The sequence below is a fragment of the Phocoena sinus genome, chromosome 18 (assembly GCF_008692025.1).
Source record: "Phocoena sinus isolate mPhoSin1 chromosome 18, mPhoSin1.pri, whole genome shotgun sequence".
In the NCBI taxonomy this organism is placed as follows: Eukaryota; Metazoa; Chordata; class Mammalia; order Artiodactyla; family Phocoenidae; genus Phocoena; species Phocoena sinus.
In genome coordinates, this window is record NC_045780.1 from 1,367,715 (window position 1) to 1,394,698 (window position 26,984).

The 26,984-nt window shown below is 40.6% G+C and overlaps 1 protein-coding gene across 6 annotated transcripts in view; it reads right to left on the minus strand.

Annotated features, from left to right (window-relative positions):
• Positions 1-26,984, minus strand: part of ZDHHC20 (zinc finger DHHC-type palmitoyltransferase 20) — a 74,206-nt gene that overhangs the window by 20,874 nt on the left and 26,348 nt on the right. For all 6 annotated transcript variants that reach the window (XR_004346701.1, XM_032611545.1, XM_032611544.1 and 3 more), the window contains exons 2-7: positions 25,221-25,247; positions 21,161-21,264; positions 15,461-15,581; positions 6,649-6,718; positions 5,318-5,350; positions 4,614-4,734 (exon numbers count right to left, since the gene is read on the minus strand). Coding sequence is in view for 5 of the 6 variants with exons in the window: in XM_032611545.1 (XP_032467436.1) it covers positions 4,614-4,734; positions 5,318-5,350; positions 6,649-6,718; positions 15,461-15,581; positions 21,161-21,264; positions 25,221-25,247 (476 nt within the window). In the remaining variant the exon portion in view is untranslated. The remainder of the gene's footprint in view (positions 1-4,613; positions 4,735-5,317; positions 5,351-6,648; positions 6,719-15,460; positions 15,582-21,160; positions 21,265-25,220; positions 25,248-26,984) is intronic.

Here is a 26,984-nt window from a genome sequence, read left to right on the forward strand (position 1 = left end):
TGCTGTGCACTGGATTTCTCTAGGTTCTCTAGTTGCACCACCAGGAAAGCCCTAAGAGCTGGTTTCTTGTAAAGATAAACAGAATAGACAGGCCTTTCCCTTGTCTCACCAAGAAAAAAAGAGAGGACTCAAAATCAGAAATGAAAGAGGACTTCCCTGGTGGCACAGTGGTTAAGAATCTGCCTGCCAATGCAGGGGACATGGGTTCGATCCCTGGTCCGTGAAGATCCCACATACCGTGGAGCAACTAAGCCCGTGCGCTGTAACTACTGAGCCTATGCTCTAGAGGCCACGAGCCACAACTCTTGAGCCCGCGTGCCACAACTCCTGAGCCCGCGTGCCACAACTACTGAAGCCCACACACCTAGAGCCCGTGCTCCACACGAGAAGCCACTGCAATGAGAAGCCTGTGCACCACAAGGAGGAGTAGCCCCCGTTCACCACAACTTGAGAAAGCCTGCGTGCAACAACAAAAACCCAACTCAGCCAAAAATAAACAAAACAAAACCCCCCAAAAACAGCTCTTAGTTTCACTCATCTTTTTAGTTTCTGTTCCATTTATTTTCACTCTGATCTTTATTTCCTTCCTTTTAGGGCTTTTAAAAAAATTTTTAATTTTGGCTGCTCTGCATGGCATGTGGGATCTTAGTTCCGCAGTCAGGGATTGAACTCAAGCCCCCTGCAATGGAAGCACGGAGTCTTAACCACTGGACCACCAGGGAAGCCCCTAACTTCAGGCTTTTTCCTTTTTCTAGTTCCTTGAAGTGTAAAATTAGGTTACTTGAGATCTTTCTTACTTCTTTTTTTTTTTTTTTGCGGTACGCGGGCCTCTCACTGTTGTGGCCTCTCCCGTTGCGGAGCACAGGCTCCGGACGCGCAGGCTCAGCGGCCATGGCTCATGGGCCCAGCCGCTCCGCAGCTTGTGGGATCTTCCCGGACCGGGGCGTGAACCCGCGTCCCCTGCATCGGCAGGCGGACTCTCAACCACTGCGCCACCAGGGAAGCCCAAGAGATCTTTCTTACTTCTTAACACAGGTTTATCTCTATGAACTTCCCTCTTAGAACTGCTTCTGCTGCATCCCATATGTTTTGTTATGCTGTATTTCCATTTTCATTTGTCTCAAGATATTTTTTGATTCCTTCTTTCATCCACTGGTTGTTCAGTTGCATGTTTAATCTAAACATATTTGTGAATTTTCCAGTTTTTTTTCTTGGAATTGATTTCTAGTTCCGTATCACTGTAATTAGAAAAGATGCTTGCTACGATTTCAATATTCTTAAATTTGCAAGACTTGTTTTGTGACCTAACACGTAACCTATCATGGAGGATGTTCCATATGCACTTGAGAAAAACGTGTATTCTGTTGCTTTTGGATGAAGTGTTCTGTATAAATTTGTTAAGTCCATTTGGACTAAAGTGTCATTTAAGTCCAATGTTTCTTTATTTCATTTCTGTCTAGATGATTCATCCACTGATGAAAGTGGGGTATTAGAGTCCCTTACTATTATTGTCTTGCTGTCTATTTCTCCCTTTACTTCTGTTAATATCTACTTTATATATTTAGGTGCTCCTTTGTTGGGTGCATAAACGTTCTTTTTTTCCCCCCACCCCGTGCCATGTGGGATCTTGGTTCCCTGACCAGGGATCGAACCCACGCCCCCTGCGTTGGAAGTGTGTAGTCTTAACCACTGGAACGCCAGAGAAATCCTGCATAAATATTCTTATCTCGGATATCCACTAAGTTCCTTCAAGTCTTGCTCAAATTTAATCTTCTTATGGAGGTCTGCCACGATCACTCTCTTTAGTGCTATAACCTGCGCCCGTCACACCTCCCTCCCCACACACTTGCTAAATCCCTTACTCTGCTCTACTTGTTCTTCACAGCATTTACTTTCTAATATACAATATAATTTACTTATTTGTGATGTTTATTATTTGTTTCCTCTTTCTCAAAAGTACATTCTACAAAGACAGAGCTCTTGGTCTCTTCTGTATATTGATATATCCCAAGTGCCTAGAACATATGTGCCTGGCACATAGTAATCGTTGAAGAATGGAGAAAAAAGTAGTCTTTAGTTTATTAGTCTTTCCTTACTCATGATGACGCTCAAAAAGTTTTTTTTTTTTGATTTATTTATTGTTATTTTTGGCTGCGTTGGGTCTGTTGCTGCGCGCGGGCTTTCTCTAGTTGCGGCGAGCAGGGGCTACTCTTTGTTGTGGTGTGCGGGCTTCTCAATGCAGTGACTTCTCTTACTGTGGAGCACGGGCTCTAGGCATGCGGGCTTCGGTAGTTGTGGTGCGCAGGCTTCAGTAGTTGTGGCTCGGGGGCTCTAGAGCACAGGCTCAGTAGTTGTGGCACACGGGCTTAGTTGCTCCGCAGCATGTGGGATCTTCCCGGACCAGGGCTAGAACCCGTGTCCCCTGCATTGGCAGGTGGATTCTTAACCAATGCACCACCAGGGAAGCCCTCAAAAAGTTTTAAAATATTTATATTTTAATTAATAAATCATCACATGCAAACATAAGTTTCTGATAAAGAAATGGGAAATTCTACAATTTGGACTTCTTTCATCTGGCACAGATTCATCTCCATTTATTATTTTAAAGGAATTTTTGGCTGTGCTGCACAGTTTGCAGGATGTTAGTTCCCAAACCAGGGACTGAACCCTGGGCCACAGCAGTGAAAGCAGCGGTCCCAACCACTGGACCACCAGGGAATTCCCTGCTCTTCATTTAAATAGGACCACTGAGTACGGTGAAGTAGGTTGTACACTGAACAAAGCTGTCCAACTAGGGGAACAACAGGGGCTAAAATTCATTAGGCTGATACCACACAGAACTGAAGTGCACAAAGGGACTGCAAGTGCTAGCATACCCTGGTTTTAAATAGCCAAACTTTAAAAGTCTAATGATGTTTTCAGGAAAATCCTTCCAAAATGTATTAGACATTTCCTGGAAAATTAATTGTTTGATGACTCAAGTATCTGGATTTGGAAGAGAAAGATCTAAGTTAAAATTTTGGCTTCCTACACTATGAAGTATGTGACCTGTTAGTTACCTAACTTTTGCAACCTCAGTTTCCAACTCTGAAAGCTGGAATAATAATAGCTCCTTCTGCGTTCATTACATTTTCTTCCTTTCTGTATTCTTGATGCTCTCGCATCTGGAGCCTTGCTGACTGGGGAGAGAGTGCCTCTCCCAGGGCCATCCAATTCTTACCGAGATAGCAAGGAATGTACCTCTCATATACAAACTGATCAATCCAGAGCCCATACTCCAAAACACCTCCTTTCTCTGGCTCTCACACTCCAGGGGGCAATATTACCCTGCCCTAATCACACCAGACAACCAGGGACAGCCTGCATCCTCAGAGACCACTGAAATTAATCAGACCAGCTAAGCCAAAGTGCATCTACCCTGCCTCACCATGCTTTCCCATGGGCCCTGCGCCTTCTGCTTCCTGAGCAACTCTGGTGCTTCCCTGTGTGGCCCTGCACGGGGTGGCATGAACCCTCCCTTGGAACTGTGAGTAACAAACTATCTTTTCAATGGTTATCATCTCCTGATCTGTCAGCTTCACCATACCTGAAGAAAAATAAAACCTACATTTTAAAATACCTTCACAGGGACTTCCCCTGGTGGCGCAATGGTCACGAATCCGCCTGCCAACGCAGGGGACACAGGTTAGAGCCCTGGTCCGGGAAGATCCCACATGCCATGGAGCAACTAAGCCCATGCGCCACAACTACTGAGCCTGCGCTCTAGAGCCCGCGAGCCACAACTACTGAGCCCGCGAGCCACAACTACTGAGCCCGCGCGCCTAGAGCCCATGCTGTGCAACAAAGAGAAGCCACCGCAATGAGAAGGCCCGCGCACCACAATAAAGACCCAACACGGCCAAAAATAAATAAATAAAATAAAATAAATAAAATAAAATACCTTCATAGGATTTTTAGGAAGAGTAAATACAAAAGTACCTTTAACCACAATAACCCCCACCTTCAAAATCAAAGATTTAAATGGAGGGAGGAAAAAAAAACCACAATAAAAATGCCAGAAGAAAAGCTGGGTAAATATCTGTATAAATTTACAGCGAACAGAATAAAGCCAGAAATCGTAATTTAAAAGTACTGCTTTAAAATATAAAAATTTTGATTTAGGAAAAACAAAAGCAAACAGGGTTACAAGACATCGATCAAAATTGTGGAAAAACTCACAATTTGCAACTCACAACAGAAAAAGTATTAATATCTCCAGAGACAGGAAACAGATTAGTGGTTACCTGGGGCTGGGGATTTCACTTTTATTACTGTAAAACTGCACTGAGTCTCATCATCTGAAATAAAAGTAATTACTTCCCTAAAACTGATAGTATGGTTCGAAACAGTTTGGATTACTAAAAGAAGCTCACTATATCCTGTTTAATATTCATTTATTTACAAACATGTATATATGAAGGTAAATTTTAACCCCAACCGTCTTCTGAGCCATTATAAACTCTAACTAGTAAAATTAAGTATGTCTAGTTATAATAAAGAATGGAGGAATTATTTATGAAATAGCACCTTAAAAAGCCCTAAATATATGTTTTAAGATAGAAAAAAAGACTTACCGTCCAAAATTTTATAAAGTACTGTAAAACTGTTGTAGCCACGAAGAGGCAATATAATAGAGAGTACAATAAAAATAGCAGGAAGAATTTGTAATTAGAAAATCCCACACAGTTATTCACCCTAGAAGAATAAAGAAAATCACACTGTAAAAATAAGACAAACTCACAGAAACAAAAACTAGAATGGTGTTTGCCAGGGGCTGAGGGGCGGGGAGTGGGGAGTGTTTAATGGGTACTGAGTTTCATTTTGCAAGATGAAAAAGTTCTGGACGCTGGTTGCGAAACAACGTAAACATACTTAACACTGCTGAACTGTACACTTGCTAAGACGGCAAAGTTAATGGTTTTTTTACCATAATAATAACGAATAGGACAGATGAAAAAACTTAAAATCACTGTAACTAGAAAATGGGTCATTTGGGAAGTAGAGAGCAGTGTCTTAATTATGGATGTGTGTTTTAAATAAATCCTGTAAGGAATTTGGAATTTCAGTGTTAATTCTTAGTAGACAATTATTTGGGTTAATAACATCAGAATGTATTTTTAAAGGAAAACATGTAGCAGAAACATAAAACTAGATCAATCTTGATATCTATGAGTAATTAAATTGACCTTCAACATTTAGGAATGCTGAGGTAAATCACTCCAAGTACCCCCCTCCCACCTCTCCAGCCCCACGTCATTTCCTCTGTGTTTACACGTACCAAGGGCAGTGGTGATCCATCTTAAGAACGCACCTAAGAAACAAACGAACATGAGAAAATCCACGTAGAAAAATTTCCCTGATTCTCATTTCTGATAATTTTTTTTCTTTACTTAAAATTTTCTCTTCAGCAATACATCTTAGAAAAACCAACCCAGTAGACATTAGGTTAGAGACAATTTCTGTTATTTCCACAAATACTTTCATAGGTAAGAAGTAATGACTTTTCACACTGAGAATTCAGCTGAGCATAGCCAGCTGACTTGGACCACATCAAACAACATTTTAATGTACAGATATGGTGCATATAGCACTTGGTACATTAGCTAGATCTAGTTTACAAAGTCAGCTGAGGAAAGTGAAATGAAAGTTATTTCAAACATGTGCAAGTGATAAAACTTTAGAAGCGAATATTGTTAAAATATTAACACTGATGGGCTTGTAGGTGGGTTTTTTTCCCATAGATTTTATACAATTCCATCCCATGTATAAGAAACACTGTACTTCTATAGTCAGAAAAAGAAAAGCCCCAGATTCGCCCCCCTACCAGTGTACGTGATGTACACGAAGCTAGACAAGGGGCCACTTCAAGTGATACAACAAGTAACTGGTACCCAAAAGGTAAACGACCCGTCTCACTCAAGTTCAAGGACTCACTGGAATTCCCATACCAGGGGTCTTTCTTTCAACACACTACCTTCTCACAAGAGCATAAGGGATAAAATCTTTGAAATTTTTGGGGGGAACAACTTCAGAGGTGGTAACGGAAAGTAATAATGGGATTTCTCTGGTGGTCCAGTGGTTAAGACTCCATGCTCCCAATGCAGGGGACCAGGGTTCGATCCCTAGTCAGGGAACTAGGTCCTACACGCCACAACTAAAGATCCTGCGTGCTGCAACGAAGAGCCGGTGCAGCCAAATAAACACGTAAGTAAATATCAAAAAAAGAAAGTAATATTTTTGTGGATTGTTAGGCTTCAATACCAACATTAATAATAAAAACAAGAAAAGTGTCGTGACGGTCTTTTTAATCCAGGAATTTAAGTCATCTTTCTCAAGGGGGGGTTACCACTTACTTGGTCATCAGTGTTACATTAAGCATATGCACAAGAAGTACACATACTTCAAGAAAATTCTAACAACTGGTACAGCGACTGTTACCAAAGATTACTTCAAAGCATATTCTAGCTTATACACATATTTATGTTAGCTCCGCATACAGAGCAAATAATGGGAGAGGATGCAGTACTTTTGCTAAGTTCCTTCACTTTCTGTTCTCCCATCTCCAGTTCCAGTACTGGGGTTAAATGAAAGCCAAAGAGAAACACTTACATGTCACATGCTGAGCAGTGATGCGCACGGTCAGGCTTAATCAGCTGACATCTTTCACAATATCTGACGGCTACATTTAAGAATTAAAAGGAAGTTGTTGAAGAATGTATGTTTAGAGTTGAGTTAATTTGACTATAAAATTTGCTTTCATTTCTTAGAAACAACCCTAGGAAACTGACAACTAATAATTTTAAAATAATACCAAAGTTCATTGGAGAGTTTATGAAATCCAAATGTCGAGAGGCAGAAGGGAACCTCAGAAATGTAGCTGGCCCAGCTATGTTCAGATGAATAAGGAGATCCAAGGAAATAAGGAACTGGTATAAAGTCAGACATGTAGTTTAGTGGCAAAACTCAGATACACTAAGACCTAAATCAAGTATTTTCTCCTACTGTACCATGATGTCTGTAGCAAAATATCAAAACAAACGTTCTCAATTATCTCCCACCCCATCCCAGATAAACAGCAAAACTGCAAACATACTATTGCGAAAGAACTCTAAACTTCTTCCCACTGAATTCTAATATACACAGTTTGTATCTTCATTCATTCAAAACACAATGAGCACCTACTAGGGGCCAGATATTGCTCCCGGCATAAAGCCCCGCCTTCACGGGACTCACGCTCTAGTGGAAAAGACGGGGAGTGATAACCAAGGTGACAAAGTAAGTCGTATATTAGTGATAGGTGCTGACAGGAAACATAAAGCAGGGAAGGGGAGGTGGGGTATTGTAATGTTAGAGTCATTTGAGAAAACTGAAACTGAAAGAAGGGGCTGGTCAGTCACATAGACCTGTGGGAAAAGAGGAGTCTGAGGAGAGGGCACAGGCCTCGGGTGGGAGGGTGCTCAGGGTGCACGAACAGCGAGGGGCCGGTGTGCCTGGAGCAGAGAGGAAAGGAGGAGGACACAGGGCAGGGTCAGAGAAGCTGCATCAGGTAAGGCTTGTTCTCCCCACTCCGCTCAAGTACTCTGAGAGAAAAGAAGCCAACTGGAGGGGACTTCCTGGCGGTCCAGTGGTTAGGACTCCATGCTCCCAACGCAGGGGTGCGGGTTCAATCCCTGGTCGGGGAACGAGGATCCTGCATGCCACACAGCACAGACAAAAACAAAAAGCCAACTGAACGAAGAGCTCCACCAGAACCTGCAGAACATTCGGAACCTGAGGTTCTGGTTTCTGAAATCTACGTAAGTGACAAACTAGTTCTTTGAGATTTAGGAGGGAAATGTCCCAAGACTTCACAAATCGAGAATTCTTTAAAACCATTATTTTGGATGAATAGAGAATAATAAAATTACAGTGAGATACTAACCTTTTTCCATATCATGGCCTCCAAAGCAAACAAATGCTTCTTGGCAACAAGACAAATTACTACGGGTCTTTCACTAGAGCTGAACTTTCACAGATTTAGAGCATTTGACTAATAAATACTCTACGGGATCTACTGTAAGTGCGGTAGACTTCTTTTGGGGGTATCCGCCTGGTCTATAGGCCACTCTCTTTCCAGGAAATGATTTCAGACCCCTCTTCTACCTGGACTGTGTGAACTCACCCACCTCCCCCCCTTCTGGTCCACGCTCTCTCCTATGAATCAGGGCTGAGGGGCAGTGAGCTGTATCTCACGGGGTGGAACTGAGTAACACACGATGGCCGCGCTTCGCCATGTGGATGGGATAAGAAAGGGAGAATCATTTTAAGGGCGACAGTGTAGGAAGTGAGCAGATGCCAGGGAGCAGCAGGGACAGCTGCAGGAGCCCCTCTGGCCCCCGGTTCTCAGCTCCAGTCCCTTCTTGCAGTCCTGCCCTCAGGGCACAGGAGACACCCACCACTTTCTTACACCACCCCGTATGTTATGGTAGTTTCTTTTGGGGGGAAGGGAGAGTTAAAAAGCTTACGCTGTTGTCTGTTACTTGTGATCATTAGGGCTAAAAGACATAGTAACAGCAGAGAAAACAGGTTCAAATAAAAATTTAAATTCAACATACCCTCTAAAAAGTAGATGGACCATGTCATGTGTTAGTGTTTTTGGAAAAGGATTTGGCCATGTCTATAAAAGCGTAAGGCATTGAACACTCTGTGCCCGGGATCTCTGCCGCTAGAAAAGTTATTCTATAGACATGCTCTCACCACAACATGGTTTCGAGAACAAAGCACTAGGAATAACGAATTATGAAGGTAGCTAAGCATTTTATGATACACTACGTAGACTTTAACAAGAACTCTCCATACCAAATAGACACGTACCCTAAGCTGGAAGAGTGCAAACGCACCAAGTGGAGAAAAGCGAACCGCAGAATAGTTTGATATACAGCACGTTTCATGTCTCTGAGGGGGGAGAAGAATATATGTATTTCTCTATTTACACATCCCAATACAATGCATCCACCTTCAGACTTGAATTAACATATATAAGAGAGACACAAAGTGTTGTTTTGAAGCAGTGTTAGCAGTTACACCTGCTAGAAGGCAGCTACCCAGGTAACCAAATCTGTACTTGTTAATACCTATCCACTCTCATTGTTAACATGTTAATTGATTTCAACAATTGTATATAAGTTTTGCAATATTCTGTTATATATAAAAAATTTCTGCAAGGATATACAAGAAGGGTGGCAACCTCTGGGAAGTAGCGCCAGGGTGAGGGGCAGACACTTCTCATTTGGTATCCTTAAAAAAATTTTTAAAGATCATGTTCCTCTATTACTTTTTTTTTTTTTTTTTTTTTTTTGCGGTACGCGGGCCTCTCACTGTTGTGGCCTCTCCCGTTGAGGAGCGCAGGCTCAGCGACCATGGCTCACGGGCCCAACCGCTCCTCAGCATGTGGGATCTTCCAGGACCGGGGCACGAACCCATGTCCCCTGCATCGGCAGGCAGACTCTCAACCACTGCGCCACCAGGAAAGCCCTCCTCTATTACTTTTATCATTTAAACCAAACTTCAAGATGAAGGGAATTTACACAAATATCCCCTTATCAAATGAATAACCTGTACCTTACTGAGGGCCTCCTGTAGTACCTTGGCTAGACAGGACACTAGGGAAGTGAACCCATACAAGGTAGAAAAAGCAGAGCCGGTATAAAGGACCTGAGAGGTCTCCTAACTCAACCTCTCATTTTTTAGGTTAGAAACACCCCAAAACCTAAAGAGAAAACAAGTAGTTTGCCCAAGATTATCTCCCTCTCTCTCTCTAAATGAGTGGTCAGATCGGGATCAGAAGCCCAGTGTCTTATTTTCTTTTCCTCTACATTTCCTCCACTCAAAATTCTGCCGTTGCTCTGCGATGAGATGAAATGAAACAGACTTTTCAAGAAGCCTTTTTAAGGGTCTTGATGACTGAGTAGATAGAAGAACTGAGGTAAAAGCAGCAGTCACAGAAAACTGCGGTTTCCAGGAGGGGTGGCCAGAAGCATGGTGCTGCCAATGCCAGAAACAAGCTTGATGGTGGCGGGTAGAGGGAGTGGGTGGGTATGGGAGGGGGGGCTAGGCTGTTTTTCTTTCTTTCGTTCATTCATTCAACAAATACTCAGTCTCTACCCTGTGACAAACACTGCTTCATGCTGAGAATATAAAGTTGAACAAGACAGCCTTCCCTCCTGCCCCCATGGTGTTAGGTTCTGCCCGATCTGAATTGGGATAACAGGTCACTCAGGTACAGCTACCCTTCGGAAGGTGGAGATACGAGAATGGAGCTCTAGTGGGCGCACGTGCCAAGGGGAGTGCCAAAGCCCCGACCGGGGCCCTGGCGGAGGGCAAGGCAGCCTCGTCCCTCTGAAGGCGCAGCTGCAGTCCACCCCTCTGCCTGACAACAATAAAGGGTCTGGGCAGCAAGCGCACACTCGTGTGACAACATCCCTCAACCTGCCAGTTCGCAGTAAGGGAAGACAACTCAGTCTGAAAACTATTAAAGAAAACAAATCGTTTGAGACACAGTGAACCAACGATCACAATATCGTGGTGTCAGAGTTAAAAACAGCTGGAGGAACAGTACAGAAAGAAGTGGGACGAGGCGCCCTTGTGAAGTGGGGTTAAAAAAATGTAGGAGGAAGAATATACATGCAAAGATGCAGAAACAACTAGGATGGGAAAGCACAAAGAAGAAAGTTTTTCAAGCAGTTAGAATGAAAAGCCACCGGACTTGGTTAGGAAGAATGAAAGCCAGCTGCCTGGAATCTGCTAGGAAGGAAAAGAGGCCCAGGGTACAGACGACTTACGAGGGGACCCACCACGGTCTAAGGGAAGAGAAAATAGAATGGGAGTTGGAACACGTCAGAACCAAATTTTTGTTGTTGTTTTTTGCGGTACGCGGGCCTCTCACTGCCGCGGCCTCTCCTGTCGCGGAGCACAGGCTCCGGACGCGCAGGCTCAGCGGCCATGGCTCACGGGCCCAGCCGCTCCGCGGCACGCGGGATCCTCCCGGACTAGGGCACGAACCTGCGTCCCCTGCATCGGCAGGCGGACCCCCAACCACTGCGCCACCAGGGAAGCCCCTTGTTGTTGTTTTTAAGAGGAGATACACTTTGAAGTACACCTGAAAGCAGAGGGAAGAAATGGGTTGGAAATTATTAAGTGAAGAAGATTTTTAGGAGCAAACTGTGGGAGAAGGGAAGAAGGAGGTCAGCAATCTTTATGCAAGTTTAATAAAGGACAAGAATGCAGACCCCAAGAAGGAAGCGAGGTCCTGAGGGACAGCCAAGTGTGTGCAGGTGCAGGGCGGCCCCCGAGCCTGGAAGCAGCTGGGGCTCTGCCGCCATATTTCATACTCGTTCCCTCCTACTTACTAGCTTGTGACCTGGGGTCAGTAACTCACTTTCTGAAAGCCTCAATTTCCTCTTTTGTAAATGCAAATAATATCAAGCGCAAAGGACTACTGTGCAGATCAAAAAAAATATGGAACATATCAAATTCCCAGTAAAGCAGTTATTATCGTTACAATAATGTTATTGTTTTTGATAAAACATAAAGTGAGACTCTAGCATGGGAAAAATTAGTGAAGGGGAGAAAACTACGGAGATCTTTCAAGTGTACAAGCAGCCATTATGGAGAACACCCAGGAACAGATTCATCCCACAAACGCCTCCTGGGGGCCTGGGGGGTGACGCACTGGCTGTGTTAGGGCCGTGGACGGAGATCCCAGTGCCAGAGCCTCAGGACAGAGTCAAGGAGGGAGGAGCACAGACAACCAGCAGACGGCGACCTGCGATCTACAAGGCAAGAGTGTGAGAAGTTCAGAGAAGATTTTAAAAATCTCTTCTAGTTTAAGTGAATAGAAATGGTTGAAGAGAGCTGGACAGTGAATTAAAAATTTAAAGTAGATTTAGAGAGGAGAAAATTATCATTCTAGGAAGAGAAAAAGACATAAAAATAAAAGGTGGGGAAGAACAGAGTTTTAGCAGAGTTGACACAGGGAAATGGAGCGGGAGAAAGCTAAAGAGAAACACTGGTTGTATCCAGACTGTGGAGGGCGGAGGTTTAGAAAGACTCATTTTGCTTCCTTAACAGATGAGATGTCCACGTGGTTCAAAAAAGCACAAAAAGGAGCGCAGTGACAGCCCCCACGCCCCTCCACGAAGGCAGCTCCGTCACTTTCACTAATCTCTGGTCTAAGAAAGATCCACTTTCTATAACATGTGGTTCTGTAATTTCATTTTTTAAAGAATGCATGATACTATTTCTATAATAAGAAAAAAAGAAGAAAAACCCCCAATGTTCTTTGGGATTCTAAGCAGTTAGAAATGCAGTATAAAACGGTGCTCAAGGGCAGGGGCTCTGTCTGCAGTCAGAAGATAAGGTGTAAATCCCAGACCTTGCCACTCGGGACGTCAGGGCCCTCCCTGTGTCTCACTTCTTTGTCTCTAATGTGGGGATAAGTGCTGCACTGTCTCAGAGGGGCGTAAATAATCACCAAAAAGTGCTCAGCAAAATTCTCCTGCACTATACAACAGATGAAGGGCATTTTTCAGAGTAGGGGAAAGCCATTAAAATTAATGAAAGGTAATAAAGCTTTAAGGGTAAAGACTTTACGTTAGCAGCTTTTAACTCTTTGGGGCATAGGTACTGCTCTGAAAATCAAAAGAATGGGTTACTTCAAAAAGTACCCCAAATTTTGTGTTTAATCTCATGGTTTCATTAGTTCTCTGAAATCTTGGGACTTTGGGTTAAAAACACCTAGGGAATTTCCTGGCGGTCCAGTGGTTAGGACTCCGCGCTTCCACTGCAGGGCACATGGGTTCGATCACCTGTCAGGGAATTAAGATCCCGCATGCCCCGCAGCACGGCCAAAAAAAAATCTAATCTACATAACTGCAGCTACTAACAACTGTTATAAACTAAACATTTTATAATTGAATATAAAAAGGGATTATTTTAAATTAGCTCTCGGACTTCCCTGGTGGTGCAGCGGTTAAGAATCTGCCTGCCATTGCAGGGGACACGGGTTGGAGCCCTGGTCCGGGAAGGTCCCACATGCCGTGGAGCAACTAAGCCTGTGCACCACAACTACTGAGCCTGCGCTCTAAAGCCCGCGAGCCACAGCTACTGAGCCCACTCGCCGCAACTACTGAAGCCCACGTGCTGCAACTACTGAAGCCCCCATGCCTAGAGCCCATGCTCCGCAACAAGAGAAGCCACCGCAATGAGAAGCCTGCGCACCGCAACAAAGAGCAGCCCCCGCTCACCACAACTAGAGAAAGCCCGTGGGCAGCAACGAAGACCCAACGCAGCCAAAAATAAATAGACGTTAAAAATAAATAAGCTCTCATTTACTGAAAATTTATTATTGTACACTGAGATCTATACTAAGTGCTTGTCTCATTTTTGTATACTTCCAGAGAGTCAGAGACTATTATTCTCATTTTAAAATGAGGAAACCAGGGCTTAGGAAGTTTAAGTGACTCTCATTGCACTAGCAATGGAAAAGCTGGGGTTTGATCTGAAATCCATGTTTTCATTCTATGGTAATATATTGGTTATGCAAAGGGATAGTATAGGCATACCTCGTTTTATTGCGCTTCACAGATACTGCGTTTTTTTACAAACTGAAGGTCTGTGGCAACCCTGCATCGAGCAAATCCATTGGTGCCATTTTCCCAGCAGCATTTGCTCACTTTGTGTCTCTGTGTCACATTTTGGTAATTCTCAAAATATTTCAAGCTTCATTATTATTTTATTTGTTATGGTGATCTGTGATCAGTGATCTTTGATATTACTGCTATGATTTGCTGAAGGCTCAGATGATGGTTAGCACTTTTTAGCAATAAGGTATTTTTAAATTAAGGTATGTATGTGTTTTTCTGACATAATGCTACCGCACACTCAACAGGCTACAGTACAGTGTAAACACAGCGGTTACACACACCGGGAAACCAGAAAGTTCACGTGACTTGCTTTATTGTGATATTCACCTTATTGCACTGGTCTGGAACCAAACCTACAGTATCTCCAAGGTGTGCCTATATGAAATGCATGAAAAATTTAAATGTCGGTCAAATATCCCCGTCTAAAATTTTGCACAAATTTAAAATTTTCTTAAGTCAGAATGTGTACATAATTATACAAAGGTAAAGCTCCTTTTATTTCCCCTCAGAGTTGAGAAGCATAGGGGTTCTATAGGCAGAGCACCTTTTCACATACTATCTGTATGACCTACCTATATGACTGCCTGTATGACCTTCAACAAGTTACTTAACCTGTCTCTGTTCCCTCGTCTGTAAAATGGAGAGAGCAGTGTCTCCGTCACAGGCTGGTGTGAAGTTTAAACGAGTCTGTATGTGTAAAGAACTTAGGTCAGAGTAACTGTTAGCTATCACCATTATCTGGTATTTGCATGAATTAGTGAGATGTATAATACATAATTTAAAACAATTTCCTGTACTTAAATGACCAGTCTGGCCGCTCACAGGTCCATCCCTATCAGTAAGGCTCTGCCCCTAAGAAAAGGAAGCTGCTGCAGTCACAAACATCAAGGGGGCCAGTGGAACAGACACAGCTTCGGAACCAGACAAACCTGACTTCAAATTCTGGCTCTCTGAATACTAGCTTTATAACCTTGAACAAGCTTCTTCCCCTTGATGTCTTTTATTTCTCCCCATTCTAAGTTACCACATTCTTGATTTTTAAAAAAATTACTCAGTGATGACACAAAATATTCAAATTCAAACCAGGATTTCCAAATGATGGTTTGCTAAAAATTATAAATGAAATTTTTAGCCATGAAGATTGAGTTGGGAAAAAAAAAGAAATGCAGAAAAAAGAGATCCACATGAAAGTGAGCCCCTTAAAAAATCTATATCAGGGGACTTCCCTGGTGGCACAGTGGTTAAGAATCCACCTGCCAATGCAAGGGATACAGGTTCAAGCCCTGGCCTGGGAAGATCCCACATGCCGTGGAGCAGCTAAGCCCGTGAGCCACAACTACTGAGCCCACGTGCCACAACTACTGAGCCCATGTGCCTAGAGCCCGTGCTCCACAACAAGAGAAGCCACTGCAATGGGAAGCCTGTGCACCACAATGAAGAGTAGCTCCCGCTCGTTGCAACTAGAGAAAGCCCACGCACAGCAACGAAGACCCAACGAAGACCCAACGCAGCCATAAATAAATACATTCATTTGAAAAATCTATATCAACATATGTACATACCTATTATCTGAAATACCATGTAAGATACACAACACGTGAAAATCCTGTTCCCACAGATGTTATCTGTGGCAACCGCAATATCCACTTAATAGTCAAATCATGCAAATATATCTTGGCAAAAATTACCATATTTTAAAAATTATTTGGGAAGAAGAGCTTAAGATTTGTTTTTCTTACTCTTTGAAGCTGATGTGGTGTAGATAGGTAAGTCCCTTGCTGCTCTTCTCAAAATTTCTTGCTGTCTTTCTTGGCTGAATTCCTTTTCATAACGTTCCTTTTCAGAATTGGACAAGCAGAACTATAAAAAGGAGGAATAACTATTAATTCTTTTTAATCCCATGGTTATTAACTATCAGGCTCAGAAAAACAAAGTTGTATCCAGAACAGAAAAAACAAAAATATTTCCTTCTATAAAGGCAAAACTTGTCTTCGAATTTGTTTAGGAAGCTAAATCAAGCACATTTTAACAAAACCACACACATACCTTTGACAGATTGAGAAATATTTGCCCTCCATACTAATGATGGCAAAGAACATGAACTAAGTATTTTTTGCATTTTTGTTTTTTTACAGAGAAGATTAACTTTCCCCATCAAAAAGGGCTTAATATATATTTTCTGTTAGTAAAAATTCTGGTGTTTGAAAGTTAGTGTCAAGAGATTTGGAAGGATGTCCAAAGAGTCACTTGCTTTGTGTAACAGGCTAAATCACAGGCATGGGGCCCTACTATTTTCTGGCCAAATTTCTCAGTGAGGACAACAAGTCCTTCTTTTACTACTCTGTTTTTGCTTTTAAAAAGCTAATCAATCAGGGTGCTTTCTCCAGAAGTATTAAGGATTGCCAAGGTAAGCACAATCTCCTTTTCTCAAGGAGAGATTCCTTTATAGAGTTGTTTCCAGTTTCCACTTCTGAAGTTTTAATTCCCGTGTGTGGGCAGCCTCCAGCCTATTTCTTTAAATAGCATTTTCCTACAAAGGACTTGTTCAGTTGCTCTTCTTTTCATGTCATCCCAGCATCTCAAGGACCTCAGTTTTATGCCTCTATTTTATGTAACCAGGAGTTATTTTTCAGTGTCTATTGGTCTTTATTTCACAGATTGTTTTAAAAAACAAAAAAATGGCCTAGACATGCTCTTGATCATAGTTCATACTTTAACAATACTGTTCCTCAATTTTTATTTACTTACAGGGTTTTGCTTGAAAAGGTCTAAGGGGTCATGACTAAAACTTTATCTTTTAAAATTTGAGTATTTTGGTCTACCTGCGAACTCAAGTACCAAGTCTGCCACACTCTCAATGCCTCATTGTCAATAACGGCACTGCCATCCTGATGCAGCCTCTTCTGTTACAAACGGGGCGACAGGGCAGCACAGGCAGGATTAAGAGCTCTGGGGTGAGGAAACTGGGATCCCAAGCAGCTCAGGGAATTTTCTAAGGCTGCAGAATTATTGGCAGAGCTGATATAAAAACACGAGTCTCTTGAGTTCTACCCTAGTATGTTTCCCTCTGTGCTGCTGCTGTGAAATACGTGTTCTTTCTTTTTACAGACTTGTTACTCTAACCTGACCAAAACACGATGGCTTAAGAAGTAGAAGAGTCCATTTAGATTACCTAGCCTAGCTCCCACAACTAAATCTTGATGGCACACAAGAAATCCCCAATTTACTTATAAAGGACAAGAAGTAACACGGACATATGAACAGGACAGAAAAAAATCAGAAAAAATTACACACAAGCTTGAAGTTGAGACTCTGGAGGTCACTTATCTAAACTCCCAGGCAGGCTGGAATCTTCAGACATTTCTGAGATCCACCCCCTCGAATACTGTCAGGTACAAAAATACTTTCCTACTTTGTAAGACGGCCCATTCTCCTTTAAGAGAACTGTAACTTGCTAGAAAGTTCTTCCCTGACATGATGCATCTCTGAAACATTCAAAACAGAGAATAAAAATCATATGGTATAACGTTAAATATATATTTGGAAAAAAGATGCTCTAATCAAATTTTACAGTTTCCTTGTAAATCTGAACAGAATTTTCCCGGGCTGAGCTGTTTCTAGCCAGGCCTCAAAATCATTACTTTTCCGTAAGAACTATGGTTATAAATTACGAAAAGCTTAAACCAAATGAAAATCTCAAGAGACACCAGGATTTTAGATGAGGAATGGAACAAAACACAACTTAAAGTGAACTAGATGTTTGAAATTATTCCTGTCTATTTTTCATTAAATACTACTGAACAGAATTCAAACCATGAAATGCCATTATTTTAAATTTAGTGTTCAAATTGTTCAATTTAAGTATCTGTTACACACCAATTAAGAGCTTGGCACTGACCCAGGTACCAGGGATCCAAAGATGAATAAAAATACAGCCTTTGCCTTCAAAAACACATTCCTATAGTTCAGTACGAATGTTAACCATGTAAACATAGAATTACAAATCAGCAGTTCTTTGCAAGGTGTGATCAAAGCTCCCTCGGGAGGGGTGAGGGCCGTCAATGAAAGTTTCTTGGAAGAAGAGGTACCTAAACGGGGTTTAGAAAGATCAACAGGAATCGTCCAGGAAGACAAAGCAGAAAGAAAATCTTGGCAAAAGAAGCGGCATATGGAAAACACAAAGAGGTGAAAATAGTATATTCAAGGCAACACACTACTTGAATACAGAGTTCCAGGAAGAAGCAATGGACATGAATTAAGACCTCAGCTCGCGAAGGGTCTGTGTACCAGGCAAATGACCAGTCCACTGGCAACCTCTGCAGGAATGCCAGAGAAGCGACAGAACCATATTGTCTTTTTAGAAAGATGACACTTAGTGATGGAAGATGCCTACCAGCTTTTCTTATGCTGCTTCCTCCTTACCATTCATTCATTCAAGTATTTAGCAATCTATTACATACTAGGTCTGATTCTAGGCAATGAAGATAGCAGTAAATAACAAAGAGTCTTCCTTCAAAAAGCTTATCCTTTAGTGGAAGAGATAACTTATAAAGGTCTCAGCTTTAATACCACTTCTTCAGAGATTTCTTTGATCACACTATCTAAAATAGCTTTTTTCCTAATAGCTGTTACTGTTATGCTCTGCCACATCATCGCGTTCTTTTTCTAAATGTATCACGATTTATAACATTTTATGTTTGTCTTGTTCTTTGTATTCCCAGAGCCCACCACAGTCTGACAAAGAGCAGATGCTTAGGAAATACTGGCTGCCTGAAAGAATGAAAAAAGAATGCCTACCTTTATAACTTAACTTCCCTAAAAATGTATAGTTTTTGCTTTTTCGACCCAACCAATCCCCCTAGATCCAAGCCCGAAGTGTTGCTCAAGCCTCTACATTTAGAGTCCTTTTAATGCGGTCATGAACACCTATCTCACAACTATGCAATTTCTTATCAAGAGCTACTCAGGCAGCCCAGAGTAAGCTTATTCAGAAAGATCATCTTACATTCCTGTCCCTGGTTGTCACTGCAGCCTAGCTTAGCTGGCCCTTCATGATTGAATAATCAATCCATTCAATACTTACTGATGCCCACTATGTGCCAGACAGTGGGAGAGGGATATAGTGGAGAACATGATAGAAATGACCCCTGCCCTTAAACAGCCGACAATTTAATAAGGTGATACATACAGGTAAGCAGGCAATTACAATACTAGGTGACAAGGTCCGTGACAGGGAAGGTAGATCGTGCCATAGAAGGGCCACTGGACACAGGCTGTCAATTACACTTACAATTACACCTACAGGAACAGGGGAGCATGAAGGATGGAGTGGACGTAAAGGCTCAATTAAGCACTGGGCTAAATGCTAAATGGGTACAACATTGCAAATACAACAACCAAAAAAGAAAAAAGTAAGTTAGATGGCACTAATGTGCTAGGCATTCTTTTAAGCACTTTCCCTATAGCATTAATTATATATCATTATAAATACCATCAATCACATGTACGTATGATTAATTTATTTAACCCATACAACAATCCAATAAGGGGCATACGACTACCATCCTCACTTTACAGAGGACGTACCTGAGGTACAGACAGCTAAGGAGTGTGTCCAACGTCACGCGGGTAGAAACGCAGAGGGATGAGGCAGACGAGGGGGTCTGGAGCTGGGGGCTGAGTTCCGAACCTCTGTACTATCCTGTTTCTCAAAAGTATTGCCAATTGTTTTTATTATATTTTTTATTTCCTGTAATAAAAACTATTTACTTTCACACATGCTATGTTCCCAACAGCCATCACTACTAGTAATTGATTAGATAAAATTAGGTCCTTTTCGACTTAAGAGATTAAGATATGGGTGGCAATTTGTAATATAACCTTAAGGGCTGACTAGTTACTAGCAAATGTTTGAAGAATATATTTGAAGAAACAGTAAGCTTGATGAGTGGTTTACATTATCCCTTAAAACAAAAGCCCCCAGTAGAAACAATGGGCAGTGAGAGTTTGGCGTTACCCACTACTGCTGAATGTACGTGCAGCACCCAGCAATTCTCCTCCTGGCCATCTGCCCCTAAGAACTACGTATGTACGTACATGTGCTAGAATGTTGATGGCAGTCCTATGTGTAGAAGCCTGAGACTGCAAGCTGCCCAACGGCCCATGCCCATCAACAGTAGACCAGATAAACTGTGTTTTATAACACAGCAGAGGAGGGAGCCACAGCTGTATACAACAACATGCATGAATCGCACACGAAGAGAACGTTAATGAAAGAAGCCAGACACGCAAGCACATGTCCTGTGTGACTCCATCCACGTGAGGCGCAGACCAGGCAAAGCCAGCTGATGCTACTGGGTGGGCAGGGGTCGGGGGAGCAGTGGCTGCAGGGAGTGTGAGGGGCTCACGGGAAAGCAGTCACGTTCTGCTTCTGGAACTGGGTGCTGGTTACTCACTCACGTGTCCAGTTCATGAAAATTCGTCAAGTGTACATTTATGGCATGTATAGTTTTCTGCATATATGTTCTGTAAAAAGTTAAATGGAAGTTGATATCTTTAAACATACGTCTATAATTTTTAATGGATTTTGATGAATCTAATACAAAGGGAAACAATTACATTATTACCATCATCTAGTATTTGAGTGCTAACCATATGGCAAGTCCTATGTTAAATGCTTCACATGAATGAATCTCACTTAATCCTCACAAACATCCTACAGAGGCGGGCATGACTGTTAGCTCCACTTTCCAAATAGAAGACTAAGCCTTGGATTCATTACATAATGTGTTGGAGCAGAAAATCAAACTCAGGCAGTCCTAACTCCAGAGAATATATTCTTATCTATCTAGCTGTTCTAAACTTTAGGTGAAGAGAATTCAGTCAGCTATATCAAGGCAAAATAGACATAGTGGTCTTCAGCTTTACTCCACATAAATATGTACTCATATTATTTCCAAGTGGAACCTCCAAGTAGCAGAAACACTAGCCACACTAGGTGTAACAAGCCGCGGCACAGACAATTTGTTTCCCACAATCAAAACACTTTATTTAGTTGCAGCTTATTTGTTCAGGCCTGAGAAAAAATAAATGTTGAGTTTCTAAAAATAAACTCTACTTTCCTAACTCAATTCTGTGCCTTAAGATTATTCATTCCAGTGACATAACGTACATCTTTAATTTAAGAAAACATAGCACGGCAGAAGAATATTAGCACAGCTAAACCTTAGCGCCATCATCCAACTTTTACGATGCTGCGTCAGTGGGCTGTATCTGAGGGATACGCAGACGACTCACACCCACAATGTAGAGCTACCAAGCAATTTATGAATGAAAACAGAACAAACGCATTATGTAATAGAGTTTTAACAAAGGTAACACAGGGAAAATAATTCCATAATTAGTGAAAGCATTTGGTAATTTACCAACATTGAATTTACCTCTTTGGAGGGGGAAGCGGGAGATGTGAAAATTGTCATCCAATAGGACCATACAAACATAACAATGAACAGATGGAAAGCCACAAGGTAAACAACGGCCTTTCCTGGTAAATAAAAACAAACAACATTTCATTGAATCCAGGTGAAAACAGGAAAAAGCATTATATATTAAAACACAATATTTAGGGTCAGGAGGCTCGATCCAATAAAAAATTTAATTAAAATGTACTAAAAACATCAAATATATGCACTCCTCTATCTGCCTGACGTTAACATTACAGATATGAAAAAACATTCTATTCCTGCATTTAAGGGTTATTGGCCTGGTTTATAAATAAAGACTGTATTCTGAGATGAGTTTTGATTTCATGAAGTTGCTGAAGATTTAAGCTGAAATCTTATGAGCACCTCCTTCAAAAGCACTTCCTAAAAGTTAGATTTTAAATGACTTAAAAATTATTATTTAATGTTCACTATGAACATTAAATCCAAGGAACTATATACTGAAAATAAACAACTCAATTCCTGGACTGTCAGGAAAGGTATCCTAAATTCCATTGTCGTTTTCAACACGGGGTAACGAAAAAATTTTAGCCACTCTGAATTTCTGCCATAACTGTTTCCTAAGTGGATTAGTGTAACACTGCAACATCTTTATCTCCAAATATTAACTCACTGATATAACTAAAAACTTTTTGTTGTGTTCTGTGGTTTTTCTATCTGTAAGAAGTGGGACTGGTTTCCATTAAGAAGCCAGAACTATTTACCAAGTGCTTAAATTCTTTTTCAGTTTGGAATGCAGCACCCCAAACTCACTGAAGAAAACAAAGCACAGATGAGCACAAAAGTTTGAGATTCTACTCATTTGTAAAGTTTGGATCAAATACTACTTTTTCCAAAAGCCTCCTCCATTACTTTCAGAATTTATTATCCCTTCATACTATTCTCCCCAAATAATTTACTCAGACTTCAATTAAAGCACTTGATGTGTTTCCTTTAAGTTAGCTGCTTAATATTGATAAGTTAATAAATGCAAAACACTTAGAACAGTGTCTGACACATAATAAATCCTCAATAAATATTGGCCATTATTATCATTGCTGTCCAAGTATAGCAGTTCCTTATTCTCAAAAACTGGTTCTTTTTGTGCATTCCCTATTTCAGTGTTACCCAAGTATATAGACTGATAAAAGTTTTCACTGGCCTGCAGTTAAATGAGAAACATTAAGAAAAATGTAGTGAAGTTTTTATAAAGCTAACATGTATTCAATTTGAAGTACTGTTCTTCCTTTGGTCTGAGGTTACTTTTCCTTATGTTTTTGGTCTTGGTTTTTAAAAAATGTTTTCACATAAAATAATGATACAAAATCGACAACTTGCTGGACCCCAGCATTTTCTCCTGCAATTATACTGGTCCATGTCTGGTCTAACAGAACAGAACCCTGAGACACACAGATGACTGATGCAGGAAGCCAGGGCTCGATGACCCTCACAACGCACGGAGCGCGTACTTCAACTTCTAGCTCCTAAAATCTCCTTCAAAGTAAACTTCTCATTCTTTTCACTGCTAGTGCAATAGTTCTTAAATTGTTGCTCATCTCATATGGGTCACTGCACAAGCCAATGGGCGCCCTTGCCTTCCAGTCTCTTGCTTCCAATCCATCTCAGTGGCCAGCGTAAAATATGTGGCTCACCGTTTCTTATCCCCGTTGGCTATGAAATTCCTGGGAAATAGCTCCATCTACATGACTAATGAATGCATTCTAGAACTCTGGAACGTCCTAGTAACCATATTTATTTTAACTATAGCTACTCAAGTCAGCCCTTCTACCTACTGAAAGTCTACTAGAAGACATATAACGTTACCTTATTTCTAGCCCTCACAATGGTCTCGTGGGTATTCTTTCAGTTTACAAATGTGAAATCGAAGGCTCAGAAAATTTAATATCTTGCCCAGTGTTACTTACTTACTAAATGATAACGCCAGAATTCAAACCCATATATGCTTGATAAAAACCCAAGGTCTCTGTCACTGTGTCATATCTAAACTAATTTTCCTCCGCTTTTTAAATTATGATCTTAGTGGTCACATCCTACTTCAGAGATAACATCTGGTGCCAAGACGAAGCCCTAACCACAACTTCCTTCTATTCTCAAATATGCTTTCTTTTCACTTTCACAAAAACTGATGTCATCCTCGTAGAAAATTGTGGTTTCGCAAAATCTGCATTCCCTATCATTCCAGCTCCCTCTAGGCTAAACCCCATGGTCTAACCAATGGATTCAAAAGCATCCCTTCATTTGTTTCTCCTTTGGAAAAACAGGCTGGAGCTCAGTCTCCTGTTACACCAACACTGAAGCCATTTTTCAAGTCTGCAATTTTATCTTCACCTATAGCTCATTTCACTTCTTTATATTACTGCCTTGCCCCAATATTCAATCAAGTTTGTCAATCCTCATCTACGTATTATTGCATAGCTTGGTTACTTTAACTTTAAACTTCTTAATCACTGAGTTACTTACAACTAAGGCTAGAATACAGAACAATATACTTTAACATTTTTTAAACATTTAATATTTTTTAGACTATTTTTGCTCTCCGTAAGAACAAAAGCACATGGTTTTTGCCTTAAAAAAATCTTAACCTTCAGTTAAAGAAAGAAAAGATAAAATAAATCTCTTAGTATATTGCCTGGAATATAGTAAGCACTTAATAGACGGTAGTTATCAAAGTATAATATAAATAATAACAGGAGATATTGTTTTTAAATAAGTTCAAATTAGTGTGATTACTAATAATCCCATATATATGCTATAAACTATTGGTTAGAAGTAATACTTAAAGTAAAAGCTTAACTCATCAAATTAAATCAAAGTTCAAAGAAAAACTGAACCTATAAATCAAAAAGTCTGACTCAAAAATCACCTGTAACTGAATTAAGAAACAAATAAGCAAACAAAAAACTTTATTCAAAGACTCTCTGAAAGACATGGGGAAAATAGCCCCAAGAAATAATGATCCAAGTTAAAAGTTCTTTTATAAGAACTTCAGAAATTCTCTGCTTTCTATGTCTGTGCTTTCAACACACAGGAAACAGTTTTGATTTTAAGCAAGAAAAACAAGCCTACCAAGATTGAGTCTATATTTATTCTGTTACTGAGAAGTTAGATCCAAAGTCAACTTGAGATTTACATGCTTAATGCCTTCTATTTTCAACAATAAGAATATTTATTAATAATTTCTAGGGACTTCCCTTGCGGTCCAGTGGATAGGACTCAGCCCTTCCTCTGCAGGGTACACGGGTTGGATCCCTGGTCAGGGAACTAAGATCCTGCAAACTACACAGCTCGGCCAAAAAAACAACCACCACACAAAAAAAGTTTCTAATTATTCAACTGTTTTAGAAATCCTCTGGATTTTCATATCTCAAATCAAATTTTATTTTTGAAATTTGATCTCAAAGGACTTAAAATTTTCTTTTATCTCAATAAAATTTTGAGCAATGATTTTTCTCTCCAGACACTGTCTCTTTGATTAGTCATTAAAACTTTAATTCCATTTCAAAATGAACTAGTAATACAATTTACAAATTCAGAGTCTGGTTACTTAATTAAATGACTATGAGTAGTAAAGTACTATTTTAAACAAATGCATAAACAAGAGAACCACCAATAAAATTTAGACATCATGAAACACCTCCTCCTCAAACTTAGCTAGAACTGATATTAAAAATCTTTGAGCCACTACTATAAAGAGTTCTGAAGAATATACAAGGCAAAAATATGTATATAAATACATCAAAGAAGTTTGGGTACTAGATGCCTTACAAAATAACAGCAACTTCAATTTACATAAATAACACAAAGGAGAATATACTGAATGTATAAAAATAAACCTAATAACACATCTCCTTTTAATCACTTAAGCTTTAAGAATATGTATCTTCTTCCTGGAAACCAAAACACACACAGTCATCACTAAATAACAAGTATATGGGTTGTAATTAAGATACCATAAGTAGTCTACTTAACTTGAGAGTAAAAGTTAAAAGCGCCTTACCGTTTTCTCCATTTCCAGAAAGTGTAACTAGAATAGAAGAAAACACAGTGAATATATTTTAAACACTCGTATATAAACTTTATTTCAGGTTGACTATTCACCTTAATATCATTTTCATAAACATAAAATTTAGTTGTAAAATGTAAACAATAATGCAAATTCAGAACTGCACACTCAAAAACCATGGAAACACTAAAATTCAAATTCTTCTTTACCATAAACATTGCAATCACACTAAAATTCTTCTTCAGACCTTTGTTAATTTTAAGTGTATCTATATGGTTATAGTTATGATGTTTTCTTTAGCTCTTTTCTTAATGCTTCCTACAGAATGAGTAGAACTCTCCCCTACGGCACTCATAGGGCACTTAATTAAGTAGTCTGTGATGTAACTTACCAAACTTTTTGTAAAAGCTACACACAAAACACATTGTTATTTTTCTACAGAAAAAAAAAAAGAGGAACTTATCCTGTGATTTTTAGAGCACTTTTCTTCCTAGTTTGAAACCCTGGGAACTGCTCCTTATTCCTCCTCTCTGGATAGTCCAATGGCCTCTGGGTCCTGTTGATTCTACTACCTAAGTCTCTTCACATCCGCCTCCCCCTCCCATTTCTCCCATTGCCTTGTTTTAGGACCTTCTCAAACGCGATAACTTAAAGCAACTCTACCTGCAGTTTAACACATCCTCATCACCAGCAAATCTGAAGATGGAATACTCTTCAACACCCACCAGTCACTTACAGAAAAAAGTCCACAATCTTCAGAGTAGCAAACACTATAGGCCCTCTGTGATCTACAATCTGTCCGCCTCTCCAGTCTCTTGTCATTTGCCCATACCCACGGTCTAATTATCCTGAAAAAAAAACTGCAGTTTCCTAAATACATCAAGATGTTTCACACACAATTGCTTCCCCTATTCATCCTTCAAGACCCGGTGTATAAACTCCCTCCTTGGCAAAGCCTTCTTGAGTCCCACTCCAGGCAGAGCAGGTCACTCCTTTATTTCAACGTTGCTCACCCCTCCATCTCTACCATACCACCTCATTTTTCACAATTACTTGTTGACATGTCTGTCTCACCCTGCTGGACCACATTAGTGTGGAATCATGTCTTAGAACAATAACAAACCTAACAGTTATCATTAGTTCCTTCTTACAGATAAATAAACTAAGACTCAAAATAATTAAAGGTCGTCCCTGAGGTCACAGAGCTAGTAAATGCTGTGTAGATAAGATCTGAACTCAAGGGCTTCCCTGGTGGGGCAGTGGTTAAGAATCCACCTGCCAATGCAGGGGACACGGGTTCAAGCCCTGGTCCAGGAAGATCGCACATACCACGGAGCAACTAAGCCCACGAGCCACAACTATTGAGCCCTCGCGCCACAACTACTAAAGCCCATGCTCCGCAACAAGGGAAGCCACCGCAATGAGAAGCCTGCACACCGCAACGAAGAGTAGTCCCTGCTCGCTGCAACTAGAGAAAGCCCGTGCGCAGCAATGAAGAGCCAACACAGCCAAAAATAAATAAGTAAAATTAATTTAAAAAAACATCTGAACTCAAGTCTACTTGGACTTGTATTCTTTCCTGGAGTGTGTTTCATTTTATTCAGTATTTTAGTTCCAAAGCCTGGCATACAGCAACAATGCTTAAGAAATGTTTATTAATTCAATATCCATTTTTGACTAAAATCTCATTTTTGACTAAAGTATCCAGGAGTATCTGGATACTTCCTTAACAAACTAAAATATATCTATCTCAATTCC